We start from the raw sequence: 14766 nt of genomic DNA on the forward strand, positions 1-14766 counted from the left end.
TGTGGTTCAACGGGTGATTTTATGTCCACGTTGCCTTCAACTTTGCAATTGTAGACATCTGTGTTTTGCACTTGCTGGTGTAAAACATTTTTTTCAGGGTCCATAAGGTCCTCCCAACTAGATTAGGTAAATTCCCATCTCAAATTCTGAGAGGCCTAGCACGTATCTTACGTATCACATATTGCTCTGTTTTCACAAAGTAATGCGCTTAGGGCTTTCTGTCTGGTTTCTACTGTATCTTTCTTTCTAGGGTTGATGTCTGCTCATTGGCTTTGGGCAGGCCATAGATTGGGAAAAGGTCTGGGCAGGTGAGAAGCACAGGTGGCTCTGAGCTGCCTTCTTTTATAATCCAGAATGAACTGGCCCCTGGGGGCAGCCTCTGTTTTTGGTCCACAAAGCAAAACCAAGTCCTAAGTATTATTTTGGAATGAATGTTCGACTGAAGGCTCTATGGTAGGTGTCCTCAAACTACGGCCCACGGGCCACACGTGGATGTTTTTGCCCATTTGTTTTTTGACTTCAAAATAAGATATGTGCAGTGTGCATAGGAATTTGTTCATAGTTTTTTTTAAAAAAACTATAGTCCGGCCCTCCAGTGGTCTGAGGGACAGTGAACTTGCCCCCTGTTTAAAAAGTTTGAGGACTCCTGCAGTCTATGGGGTGCTAGAGGTTTCATCAAATACTACCCAGTAGGAATTAATTAAAATATTTCCATTAGATGTCTTGGTTTTCCCTCCCAAGTTCTTATTTGGCCACCACCACTCTTCCTCTGAGCCACCACCACTCTTCTCCTTCCCTCTGTGCCCATCCTGCCCTACCTCCCTTTCTGTAAATGGAGCAATGTGTCTGCCTTGATTTCTCCACCCATCTCCCCACTCAGCATAGAATGAAACTTCCTTGGGACCTCTGTCCGTGGAGAGCATGGTCCATCCTAGGCCACATACAATGTTTTCCTTACTAAATCATTTCTCCTGTCACTTTGGCTTGAGTTCACTCCCTCTTGCCTTGACTCATTTACAGGTGGCGATTCCGGGATCGGCCACGGTCTGTGCAAGTACCTGGACAAGCTGGGCTTCACGGTGTTTGCTGGCGTTCTGGATGAAAAGGGCCCAGGGGCAGAGGAACTGCGAAGAACCTGCTCCCCACGCCTCCTGGTGCTCCAGCTGGACATCACCAACCCGGTGCAGATAAAGGACGCTCTTGGCAAAGTGGCAGAGAAGGTGCAGAACACAGGTATGGCCTTCCGCCGCCCATGCCTGGCCCTTCACCCTCCTCCCAAACGCCTGACTCTGTTCCAGCCTGGGAAGCCATGCCCTCATGCCACTCAGGCCGATGACTGCCCCTTGCGACACCTGCACTAAACCCTTGCCACACCTGCAGGGGCCTGCACAGACGTGAAGACCTGAGGCATGACTCAGACACGTGTCCTGTCCTCACAGGACTTCCAGAATTCTCTATCCCATCCCCTCCACCGTCTTCCTGGTCACTCTCTCATGCATCACTGCCCCCTGCCCCCTCGTTGCTTTCCTCCCAGTAATATTAACATGCTTTAGGATTTCCCAGCATGGGGAGAAACAGCTTCATGTCACTGTCCTGCTATACTCACTTCCCTTTCTCTTCTCCCGCTGTCCTGGCCAAGCTCTTTGGAACCCTGGAGCTCTGTTTCCACGTCTTCGCCTCCATCTTGACACTGGCTCTCACCACACCCCCTCGCTGCATTGCCAGAGCAAATCAGCATTATCTTGAAGCCCAAGTTCTGGTACCTAAACATGTGGACCCCACCCACTCCTTGGCTTTGGAGTCCCCTGTCCCCTATCGGCCTCTCAGCTCTTTGTTTCTGACCTAAGATACTGCCATGTGGCCCGGGCATTGGCGTTTGCTAAAGCTTCCCAGGTGATCCTAATGTGCGGTTAAGATTGAAAACCACTGCCTGGTTTTCAATGGCAATGGTTCTCTAGATGTGGTCCAAACCTGCAGTATCAGCGTCACCTGGGAGCTTGCTAGAAATGCAAGATTCTCAGGCCCCACCCAGATACTCCAAGCCAGAATCTCTGCAGGTGGGGACAGCAATCTGTGTCTGAAGAAGCCCTCCTGGTGCTTTGGAATATCAGCAACAGGTCAAGGGGTTCGTGCTGGTTGGGTCAGGGAATAAGACTTGGAGACTCTGTTGGGGACCCCCAAATCATCCGAGGTCTCGGCACTTCCCCTCTAATTTTCCTGCTTCTGTAGGGGATCTTTTCTAGTATGCGGATTAGGAAAAACAGGCTCTTATATCATCCTGCGTTGTTGTAAAGATATTGTACTGTCTCTATGTGCTCCTATGAGGGAGAAATAGGAGGCTTTTGAAACTTCAAAGCCAGCCAAAGACTGTCATCCCTTCCCATATTCAAGGCACATCTAGCTTCCTGGATGTAGGAAAAGGCTTTGAGGCAATAGAAAAAAAAAAAAAAAAACTCCCCCAAACCATTGCTTCATACTTCACAAATTTACTCTTCACACAACTCTCCAAGGTATGGCGTTTTAGGTATCCAGAGAGACTGAGATGTGAGCGTTTATGATCTGCCTAGATCCTAAATCTCAAAAAGGTGTGTCTGACTCCAGAGCTTGATGTGTTAAAAATCCTCACGATTCTCCAGTCCTGCACAGCCTCAAAGCTGTTCCTTTCTGCCCCCAGGACTGTGGGCTGTGATCAACAATGCCGGGATCCTTGGCTTTCCATGTGATGGGGAGCTCATTCCCATGAGTGAGTACAGGCGGTGCATGGCGGTGAACTTCTTCGGCGCTGTGGAAGTCACGAAGGCATTTTTGCCTCTTCTTAGGAGATCCAAGGGGAGGCTGGTGAATATGAGCAGCATGGCAGGTGAGTCGGCCTTTGCCCCATGGTGATGGGGTGCCTGACACAAGACGGGGCTCACCGTACTCTTTGGGGCTGAACAAGAAAGCAGGACACGGAAAGGCAGGTCTGGGTCAGGATTACTTATATTCACTGCTGACCTTAATAGGACAGGACCTTTCTTCTTTCACATCCTTTTGTGTACAAACTCTTATCTGCCTTCCAACTCATCCATGCATTACTGGAGATTTAGGGTTCTTATATATCTTCACCACAGCTGAGCCAGGATGCACCATTGGACCGGCTGTCTCCGTTTCAAAGGACAAATAGTCAACAGCATGACTCAGGGGCTTAACAATCTCCCTTTCCATGGACAATGTCCATGCATGGGATACCATACCCTTTCTTCTAGGACAGACATTTTCAAACTGGGATTCTCCAGGGCCTTACTGAGCTTTGAGAAACATCCATGGGATTGTCTTTTGGGTCACGGCGTGGGTGAGAGGGCAGCCGAAGGGATGGGCTCTGGATTCCAGGAACCTGCCTTCAAATAGAGGAACACGACTCTTCACTGTCGGATCAATGGATTCTGAGTCATATTTTCTTAAATAAAGAGCGTAAATCATTGTTTTTTGTTTCATTGGTTCTTGTGTTTTTGTTTGTTTGTTTGTAATGTGAATAATGGTTCTAGAAGAAATTCTTCTAGGGGGATTCTTTGTATTTTCTTGACAAGTATTGTTTTGCCCACCACGTTCCCTTTCCAGCTCTGACTTGATGGCTTCCTTGAAACTAACTGTTGTGTGGCTTCAACTACAGTCATTGGTTGGCCTGAGGCATAAGCAAGGGAAGGAGGGAAAGAGGGAAGGAAGAAGGGGGCAGAGAGAGAGAGAGAGAGAGAGAGAGAGAGAGAGAGAGAGAGAGAGAAAGATTCCTCTAAGAGTCTTCCTCTAAGATGGTTAGGAGCAATGAGTATTACATCTTAACTTGTCTGAGAACCTCAAAGCATTTCCAATCCCTTGCCACCTTGCTTAAGCAAACGAATCCCAAGGAATCTCAGGTGCCATATTTCATCCCTGTCTTTGTTCTGAACATAGTCCTACATAGTGACCTCAGGGGAAGCTTCCCCCTTTCTCAATTCCTCGCAACTGTCTGGTGCATCTGGGAAAGTCTCATGTATTCAACAACTATTCACTATTAATAAAATAACTGATCTTCACCGCCTCCTTGGCATATTGACAAGGACGGTTTTCCTCTTGTCTCTCTTTGTTTTCAACTTTGAGCAGCTCCTTCATGCATAAGATTTTACTTGAGTTGTTGCTAACGTACAGAGTATGTGCTTTAGGCCCAATGTCTGGCATGTAGTAGCAGCTCAATTTTTTTTTTTTTTTTTGTGAGACAGTCTCGCTTTGTTGCCCAGGCTAGAGTGAGTGCCGTGGTGTCAGCCTAGCTCACAGCAACCTCAAACTCCTGGGCTCAAGCAATCCTGCTGCCTCAGCCTCCCAAGTAGGTGGGACTACAGGCATGTGCCATCATACCCGGCTATGCAGCTCATTTAATAAATGAAGAAATGCAAGTGTGTGACTGAGCGAAAAATGAAAAACAGATGAATAGATGGGGAGCAAAGAACTTCCATTGTAGAGGATGACTGTTCATATATCTTCAGCTTGGTCTCTAGAGGACTTTCCAAGCCAGATTTCTTACTGGGTTGTCATACATTCCCACTGAAGGGAACCATTGAGTGTTCAAATAAATCCACATTTCACTCTTGTTCTCCCCCCCTGGTTGTGCAAAATGCTTTATACTCAGCCTTCCTATTTCCATCCCACTTTTTTAGGATCATCACCAAGTTAACAAGTCTGAAACGAAACCTGCTGCCAGCCACCCCAAGCTTGCTCTCCTGAGTTCTTTCTGTCCTCTGGTCTTCTGTGTTCCAGAGATTTGAGTCTTCTTGGACAATCTCCTCCCTGTGTCTCTCTCTCCCCCTTCTCCCACTCAGGCACCAAGATGTATGGGATCCGCCCTCACTCATCACTTCCAGCTTTGAATTCTCATGTCACAGAAAAACTCTAGAAACAAGTTCATTTGTAGGACTCAGCATCCACCCCAAGGCATTTTATGAAGTTGTTAAAACAATAGCAAGAAATCACAAGAGATGGGAGGCACAGGTACTTCCCGTGGACAGGGAGTTTGTACCAAGACAGAATGATGACAGTTTCCCTCTGTATTAGTTTGCTAGGCTGCCATGGAAAATACTACAGACTGGGAGGCTTAAACAGCAGAAATTTCTTTACTCACAGTTCTGGAGGCTGGAAGCCCCAAATCAGGGTGTCAGCAGGGTTGGTTTCTCCTGAGGCCTCTCTTCTTGGCTTGCAATTGACCACCTTCTTGCTGTGTCCCCACATGGTCATCTCTGTGTGTGTGTGTGTTCACCTCTTTGATGTCTCTTGCTCTTATAAGGATGCCAGTCTTCCTGAACAAAGGCGCCCCAGCCTTATGACCTCATTTAACCGTAATCACTTCTTTAAAGGTCTATCTCCAAACACAGTCACATTCTAAGGTCCTGGGGGTTAGGACTTCCAACATATGGATTTTTGGTGGGGGGTGCAATTCAGCCCCTGACACCCTCATTGATGAAGAACAAAGGAATTCAGCAGAGAACAGAGTGAGGGAGACTCCCTAGCACTTGCTGGAGAGTTTTGTGAAATAATATAAAAGAGATTTTGAGCAAGAAAAAAAAAAAGCTAGAATGTAACACAAGGAGTAAGAAAGTCAAGGGATGTGTAAATGGCAACATATAGCCAACAAATTCACAGAGATTAACATCCAATGTGATGCTGATTCGACGATGCATCACTTGGCAAAATTAATATCGTAGCAATTTCAGAAAACCTGCATATTTGGGAGTTCATCACTGTTATTCTCCTCATTTTGAAGCAAGGAACATGGAGGGAGGGAGAGGCAGTCAGTCACTGCTAAGGGTTCTCCAACAGGAGCGCATGGCTGCTCTGATCCATAGGATTGTCTTGAGACTGGCACCTCTGGTACCTTCTGAATCAACAGGAATTTTGGTGGTAGAGATTTATCATGGAATTTGGACCAGCCAGGAAAGGCTGAGCTGGAATCGATAACTCTGTTCCAATTATTCGTTGCCACAGAGCAAATAACTCTAAAGAAACTAGCTCAGGCTGCTGTGAGTAGGCAGCTGGTCTGGTGGGGAGACTAATGACCTCCCAATGACAAATGACATCCACATCCCAATCCCTGGGTTTACCTTATGTGACAAAGGGGACTGTGAAGATGTAATGATGTGAAGGACCTTGATGGGGAGGTTATCCTGGCCTGTCTGGGTGGGCCCCATGCAATTTGCAAGGTCCTTGTAAGAGGGAGGCGGGAGGCCAGAGGCAGAGGCAGACTGGGAGATGGTACTTCGCTGGCTCTGGAGATGGAGGGAAGGGCCAGGAACCAAGGAATGCTGGTGGCTTCTAGAAGCTGGAAAAGTCACGGGAATTAATTCTCTGCTGGAACCTCCAGAAGAAACACAGCCCTGCTGACACCTTGATTTTAGCCCAGTGGAATTTTTGACCTCCAATGTGTAAGATACCAAATTTACATTCTTTAAGCCACTAAGTTTGTGATAATTTGTTACAGCAGCGACAGGAAACTAGTACATCTGGTTGAGCTAGATATCAGATCAAATACCTTTGGGCCCATCTCAGTTTCCTTACAGGTGGGGTGCATCCACCCTTTCTCCATGTTCACCCCCTCCCAAACATTGATATTCCTTCCAATATCCAATGTGGGCTGTTACATCCAGGCTCACTCTGCCCCAGGCCTTCCAAGCACTGCCGGGGGACATCCAGGCAGATACCCATCTTAGCAAGGCGTCAGTTCTTGCTGCAATGATAAATGCATGTTTTACAATCCCAATTTGCTTTTCTCCAGGTTAATCTTTAATTATCTTTGATTTATAACTTATCACATGCACCTCATTACTTATCCCAAAGATTTTCCTTTTCCCCAAATTCAAAGTCCATCCCTCCCAGTCTTATGTAACCCAGGTCCCTGTGGATATTCTCTCCTCATTGTTTACACCATGTTGAATCAACACTTAACAGTTTATTGTGACCCGTGAGAGAAAACCAAGTCCAGAAAACATGGAATTTATTAAAGGTTCTGTCGAAAGATGGAGGAGAGGGTGTAGCCCATACCACAAAGCGTGTTTGAATTAAAATCCCATTAGATGCTTTTCTTTCTCCTTCCAAAGGTCTTCAGTTGCTAGCCACCTCCCGTCTGGTCACCTCCCCATCCCTGTCTTTCCTGGCTCCCAAATCTTCCCTGTTTCTTTCCTTCTTCTCTTTCCATCTCTTTTTCTTCCTGCCCAGCAGGTTCATCTACCAACCACCTGCTCTCAGCAGCTCAATAAACATCCCCCACCCCCTCCCAGGAAGGATCTGCCCTCCTTAGAAGGCAAGAGGGGTGCAGAGCAGGAGAAAGGATAATTATGATGAATCGTGTTCACTGATCACAGAGTGGGTTTGCCTGCTTTATTCACCTCCTGTCTGGGACTGTCACGCACAAACTGAAGCCATCCTACATGAATGTCCCTGACTTCTTGACTCTTCTTCCTCCTTCTCTCCTCCCCCAGCTCATCCTTTTCTTCCTCCCCTACCCAGCTAGCTCCTTCCCTCTCCCTGTGCCCTGATTCCACCCCAGGTCGATTCCTTAACTAACCCTCAATCCCTTCCTCTCTGAAGGGGGCTGGGAGGCAGGAGGGTGGGGCTCTCTCCTCCACTTCCTGGTTGGGTGGCCACCATCCAGAACTCCTATAGCCATGTGGTCTCTCTACACTCCACTTTTCTTCCCATAAAGTGGAGGAAATATGCCCACATAGGTGTGTTCTGAGGCCTAAATGAAAGTATTCACGTAAAGTTCTCAGCGTGACTCCTCACATGTACTATCCTTTCCCTAAAGGGTACGAGTCATTATTATTTCTATTAATGGACACTGCTCTGCATCCCTTTTTTTTTTTTTTACTGTGAGACAGGGTCTTACCCTGTCACCCAGGCTAGAGTGCAGTGGTGCAATCATAGCTCACGGTAACCTTGAATTCCTGGCCTCAAGCAATCCTCCTGGCTCAGCCTCCCAAGTAGCTGGGTCACAGGTGCATGCCACCACCACATCCAGCTAACTTTTAAAAATGTTTTTTTTTTTTTTGTAGAGACAGGATCTTGCTATGTTGCCCAGGCAGGTTTCGAAGTCCTGGCCTCAGGCGATGTTCTCCCTGAGCCTCCCAAAGCACTGGAATTACAGGCATGAGTGAACTCCTGGCCTCAGGCGATGTTCTTCCTGAGCCTCCCAAAGCACTGGAATTATAGGCATGAGTCATCATTCCTGGCCTTGCCCAGGTTTTAATACTGTAGCTAGCCCTGACAATTGCAGGACCTCAGGCAAAGTGATGAACCTCTGGGTTACAAGCCCTCATTTTAAAATAAGGATAATAGTAATTGGTTCTTATGGGGGCCATGGAGAGATGAGATGAAATGACCCTTGTTTCAACTTTAGCCTTACGCCGGGCACCTAGTGAATGACACAGTAGCAGTAGTGACCCAAAGTCATCATCGTGAAGTCTGGAGAGAAGATGTGCCTATGGCTTCTTATCCTGCCAGCTGCTGGCATCTCCACCCCTGACTGTGACACCAACTTGCCTTCCATCCTTCTGCCCCCGTCACTCCCCAGCTCCTGGGCAGATAACCCCAACAGGTCACCTCTCCCAGATCTGACCACGTTTACTCTGGGAGATTTTCCCTACCGTAATAACATGTTTCACATCTCCCCCTCCACAAATAGTGTAGCTCTTTAACCCAAATCCCAGCAAGGCAGTTGGATAAATATTTAACCAGGACTCGGAGGAATCGGGAGGCAGCTCTTTGATTGATTGTACAAAGGGCAGTTGGAAAATCTTTCCGTTTGAGAGGTCTAAAAGCTTTTTCTGGCCAGTTTTCCTCTTCAGAAATCGCAGAGTAAACACATGCTGTGCTTGAGTGAGAACAGTTGAAAACAAACCCTTCTAAAATGACCCAGGCCTCAGGGATTTTGAGACAGTCGTGGTTTGAATCTTGCTCTCCCATTACTAGCTGAGTGGCCTGGGGCAGGCCATCTCACTTGCCTATGCCTCTATTTTGTCATCTGTCAAATGGGGGTGACGTAGCACCTGAGTCTAGGGCAGTGTTTCTCGACCTCAGCGTTACGGACATTTTTGTGGGGGGAGGATAATTCTTTTTGTGGGGGTCTGTCCTGTGCATTATGGGGTGTTTAACAGCACCTATGCCCTCCACCCATTAGATGCTTCTAGCACCCACCCCTAGTTGTGACAAATCTTCAGACATTGCTGATGTCCACTGGGGGGCAGCATCATGCCCAAGTTGAAAACCTTTGCTCTTAGCTGTTGATTTAAATGCATGGTGGAGGCTGGGCGCGGTGGCTCACGCCTGTAAGCCTAGCACTCTGGGAGGCCAAGGCGGGTGGATCTCTCAAGGTCATGAATTCAAAACCAGCTCTGAGCAAGAGCAAGACCCCCGTCTCTATTAAAATTAGAAAGAAATTAATTGGCCAACTAATAGAAAGAATTAGCTGTGCATGGTGGCGCATGCCTGTAGTCCCAGCTACTGGGGAGGCTGAGGCAGGAGGATCGCTTGAGCCCAGGAGTTGGAGGTTGCTGTGAGCTAGGCTGATGCCATGGCACTCTAGCTGGGGCAACAGAGTGAAACTCTGCCTCAAATAAATAAATGAAAAGAAAAAAATAATTAAAAAAAAATGTATGGTGGGTTCTGAGGGCTTAGCGTAGTCACTGGTACATGGAAAGTACCCTAGTGAATTGAACTTCTCTACTTCGAGATAGTAATAATAATAGTTGTGTACCACATCAAGCTATTTAAAATACATTAATAGTACTTTATACCAAAGTAAGAAACCTTGGAGATTCTTACAAGTCTATAAATTAAAAGGACCTAGTGGAGTTGGCAGTTTCGGTCCTGAGCCTTGTCTCTACCCAGAGTTTACAGTGGAATTGTTCCTGGACTTTTTTCTTGCCCAGAAAGACTGCCTGAAGGGAATTTTTTTGGTAATTCATCCAGCCAGTTCCTCAGGTGCTCAGTGGCATGACAGGAAGCCAAGGCTGAGATCTTCACCAACACTCTCCAGGGTTCTCGTGGGCGAGGGAAAGGGGTTAGAATGAGATTGAGTGAACTTCTCCACGCTGGCTGTGTTAGATGTTTGCATCCCTAAAATCACTTAACTCTAACATTTGTGGGATGCAGATAATCAATATTCTAGATCAAGCACTCCGTAGCCTGGGCTCATATAGCTGGTGAGTGATGGTGTCACGGTTTGAACCTGAGTCTTTTCTACTCCGAGTTCTACGTTCTTCACACCTTTCCAGGCAGTCAAAGAAGAACATGTCAGGCAAGCATGAGACATAAATATAAACTGTAACTCTCGTCTGTTAAAATGATGAGTAAGAAGTGTTAGCAATTTAGAACGATCTCTTACACCAGTGCTTCTCAAACACTCATGTGCCTGGGAATCCCCTGGGGGTCTTGTTAAAATGTGGAGTCTGTCCACCAAGTTGTTCTGAGTGGGGCCTAAGATCCCACATTTCTGTAACTATTTCCTAAGTGATGTTGGTCCTAATGGTCCCTGGACCATACTTTCAAACTTCAGCTGTGTCAGAATCACCAGGAGGGTTTCCAAAAACACAATAAGATTCCAAAAACTACAATAAGGTTAACACATGTACTAACATGGCTATAACGAAAAAACAAAACAAAACCGAAAACAGCACATGTTGGTGAGGATGTAGAGAAATTGGAGCCCTCATATACCGATGGTGGGAATGTAAAATGGCTCAGCTCCTGTGAGTTAAATTTGGCAGTTTAACTCAATGAATTAAACATGATTACCGTGTGAACAAGCAATTCCACTCCAAAGTATATACCTAAGAGATAGAAAACAGATATGCAAATAAAAACTTGTACACGGATGTGCATAATAGCATTATTCCTAATAGCCAAAAGTGGAAACAACCCAAATGTCCATGGATCATTGGAGAAATAAAATGTGGCCTCTCTATACAAAGAAATATTCAGCCTTAAAAATGAGTGAAGTTGGCTGGGCGCAGTGGCTCACTCCTGTAAATCCTAGCACTCTGGGAGGCCGAGGCGGGTGGATCGTTTAAGCTCTAGGAGTTCGAGACCAGCCTGAGCAAGAGCGAGACTAAAAATAGAAAGAAATTATCCGGATAACTAAAAATATACATAGAAAAAATTAGTCTAGCATGGTGGCGCATGCCTGTAGTCCCAGCTACTCGGGAGGCTGACGCAGAAGGATCCCTTGAGCCCAGGAGTCTGAGGTTGCTGTGAGCTAGGCTGACACCACAGCACTCTAGCCGGGGCAACAGAGTGAGATTCTGTCTCAAAAAACAAAACAAACAAAAAAACTAACCTACAAAGGAAAACCTATCTGGCTAACCGCAGACTTCTCAGCAGAAACCTTACAAGCAAGAAGGGACTGGGACCTGTCTTCAATATTCTTAAATAGAACAACTGCTAGCCTAGAATTTTGTATTCTGCAAAACTAAGTTTCAAAATTGATGGAGAAATTAAGTGTTTTCCAGATGAGCAAACACTGAGGGAATTCGTCATGACCAGACGCGCCCTGCAGGAAATACTCAGAATTACATTATTCACGAATCAGCACAATAGACACCCACCAGTGTAGAATCACCCCCAAAACTCTAAAGCGTTTATGAAACAACAGCACAAGAGGAAAAGGCAATAAGGTACAACCTAACATGATGAACAGAACTGCATCCCACACATCAATTCTATCACTCAAACGGTGATTAACAATCTGAATGCTCCATTCGAAAGACACAGGCTGGCTGAATAGATGAAAAAACACAACTCAGGAATCTGCCATCTCTGGGAAACACATCTAAATCACAAGGACACAGACAGACTCAACATGAAAGGATGGAAAAAAGTATTCCATGCAAACAGAAGCCAAAACACGGTTTCATGAAGTGCCTGAAATGGCCAATGGCCAATGGCCAATGGTCTCTATCTACTAAGATTTTAAAAATCAGACCTAGGCAATACACCATGACCCTTGCAATACATGCTCCCTTTGTGCATAGAAACAAGCTCAGTGTTATATGGGAGTGTAGAAGGAGACAGCCGAAAGCCTGTCTAGAAACAACGGTCTGTCCTACCCACAACAAGACTGTAAGGTGGGCTTGGTGTGGTGGCTCACCCCTGGAATCCTACCACTCTGGGAGCCTGAGGCAGGAGGATTGCTTGAGCCGAGGAGTTTAAGGTTGCTGTAGGCTAGGCTGATGCCACGGCACTCTACCCAGGGTGGCAGAGTGAGATTCTGTCTCAATAAAACAAACAAGAAGACTATAAGGTGATGACATAGGTTTCCCTTAAAAAAAAAAAAAAAAGAGCCTTAATAAGTGTTAGATGTGGGTATGAGCCATATTTTGTGGATTCAACTTCTCATGCTGAGTACTTTAACGTTTGAGGTAGGACTCAGGGCAAGAGCGCTCAGGGCTAAGAAGCTATTTTCCCATGGATGGAGCATGTCTAACTAGAAGAATAAAAGAGACCTTGGCAGAGAAAAGGAATCACTTGCAAAATGCTGACGTCAAGAGACCAAACAGACAAGCACAAACTAGAGACAAGTTTGGTTTGGTGAGAAACACTATGGGCTGAGACAGCTGGTGTAACCAGGATGTGTGGCAAGATAAAACCAGGGTTCCCTGGAGTTCTCCCTCCCTTCCCTAAACAATTGTGCAAAGGTGTGTGTGTGTGTGGGGGGCAGGGATAACCATAAAGTCATCCCTGTCTTTTGCTGAGATGTCCATGGTCTCTTGAAGTGCAGTGGCTTCTTCTTTTTAATTTTTTTCTTAAAAAAGAAACATGATTGACATACACTAAATTGCTCATAAAGTATACAATTTGATATATTTGAACATATGTGTATACCCATGAAACTGTCACCACAGTAAAGACAGTGTGCATGTCCATCATCCACGAAAGCCTGCTGATCTCCCTCTCCAATCCCTCTCTCTTTCTCCTTCCCACCTGTATTAGTTTGCTAGGGCTGCCATGACAAAATAGCATAAATTGGATGGCTTAAATGACACAAATTCATTCCTCACCATTCTGAAGGCTGGAAGTCTGAGATCAAGGTACCAGCACGGTCAGGTTCTGGTGAGGGCTCACTTCCTGGTTTGCAGAAGGCCATGTTCTCACTGTGTGCTCACATGGTAGAGAGGTGCAGAGGCAGAGAGAGCTCTCTAGTGTCTATTTAAAAAAAGGCACTAATCCCATTATGGGGGCTCCACTCTCATGACTGAATTACCTCCCAAAGTCCCCATGTGATAGTACATCTCTGGATACTGTCACACTAGGGGTTAGGGCTTCAACATATGAATTTGAGGAGACACAACCCAGTCTATAGCACCTTCACTCTGCAGGTAACCACTGATCTGTTTCTCTCACTAGAGATGAGTTTGCATTTTCTAGACTTTTACACAAAGTGGAATCGTTAACAGAGAGCACATAGTCTTTTTTTGTTTGCTTCCCTTACTCACCATAATTATTTTGAGACATCCGTGTGGTTACATATATCAAGTTCATTCCTCCTTGGAATGATGGCTGAGTTGCCTTCCCTCCTATGGCTGTGCCATTCACCCAGTGGATGCTTCTTTGACCGTGGAAATCTTTGCCAAAACTGGGAGCCCTGATGTTATGAGATTCCCTCAGTACTGTGAGCCTTCCCTGTCTTCATCCCTTCCCGATGGCAGTGTCTTCCCACTGAAGACCACCAAGAATGCATCTGGATTCACTTCCTAGGGCTGCTGTGACAAATTATCACAAACTGAGTGGCTTCAAACAACATACATTTACTCTTTTGTAGTTCTGGAGGCCAGAAGTATAAATTGAGATGTTAGCAGGGCCGTGCTCCTGCCGAAGGATCTAGGAAAGCATCTGTCCCTGCCTCTTCCAGCTTCTGGTGGCCCTAGGTGTTCCTTGGCTTGTGGCAGCACAACCCCAGTCTCTGCCTCCATCCGCACATGGCCTTCTCTCATGTGTCTTCTCCTTCTCTGTCTCTTTGTAAGACACCCATCATTAGATTTAGGGCCCATCCCAATCCAGGATGATCTTATCTAGAGATCCTTACCTGAATTTCGTCTGCAGAGAGCCTTATTCCAAAATAGACCACTCTCATTTTCTGGTTTCCCTAGATTCTGCCTTTCATAGCACCTTCCTTATAGCTGGTCCAAGAACAAACCCAGTTTAGGGCTCCATCACACTAGCTTCTAAGCCAAATGTGATTTAGCTGGGGTAAGAGAGCATCCGCACCAGCCCTACCATGTGCCCTTCATCACATTCTCTTACAGAGATGCCTTGTAGTTCCCTACAATATGTGCCATTTCCCGCTGCAACAAGTATGAAGTTCAGTTTGTTCAATTACAGATGCTGTAGTGGGTTGAATAGTGGACCATCCCCACACAACGTAGGTCCACCTGGAACCTCAGAATGCGGGCTGGTCAGGCTGGAAGGTCAGGAACTGGTGGGCAGATACTCTTTTTGTCTTTCCTAAATCACATTTTTTTTGGACAGTCTATCAATCATTTAATCATTTTCCACCCACTCTTTTTTTTTTATTTTTAAAAAATTTTAAAATGTATTATTATTATTATTATTTTTAATTTCAGGCCTAAATCACATTTTGTTTAGCAGTTGTGCAAGATGGAGCCTTAAACTTGGTTTGCCATTGTACCAGCTGTGATGGGGGTGCTGAGGGAGACAGTAGCAAATGAAGCCACATCATGGGAATAGCCAAGAATGTGTCCTTTCCGGGGCACA

The 14766-nt window shown here is 46.0% G+C and overlaps 1 protein-coding gene across 1 annotated transcript in view; it reads left to right on the forward strand.

Moving 5' to 3' along the window:
- Positions 1-14766, forward strand: part of HSD17B2 (hydroxysteroid 17-beta dehydrogenase 2) — a 43715-nt gene that overhangs the window by 23251 nt on the left and 5698 nt on the right. Inside the window, exons 2-3 of the mRNA XM_012743290.3 lie at positions 1021-1233; positions 2675-2860. Coding sequence (XP_012598744.2) covers positions 1021-1233; positions 2675-2860 — 399 coding nt within the window. The remainder of the gene's footprint in view (positions 1-1020; positions 1234-2674; positions 2861-14766) is intronic.

Source organism: Microcebus murinus, chromosome 20 (assembly GCF_040939455.1).
Source record: "Microcebus murinus isolate Inina chromosome 20, M.murinus_Inina_mat1.0, whole genome shotgun sequence".
NCBI lineage: Eukaryota > Metazoa > Chordata > Mammalia > Primates > Cheirogaleidae > Microcebus > Microcebus murinus.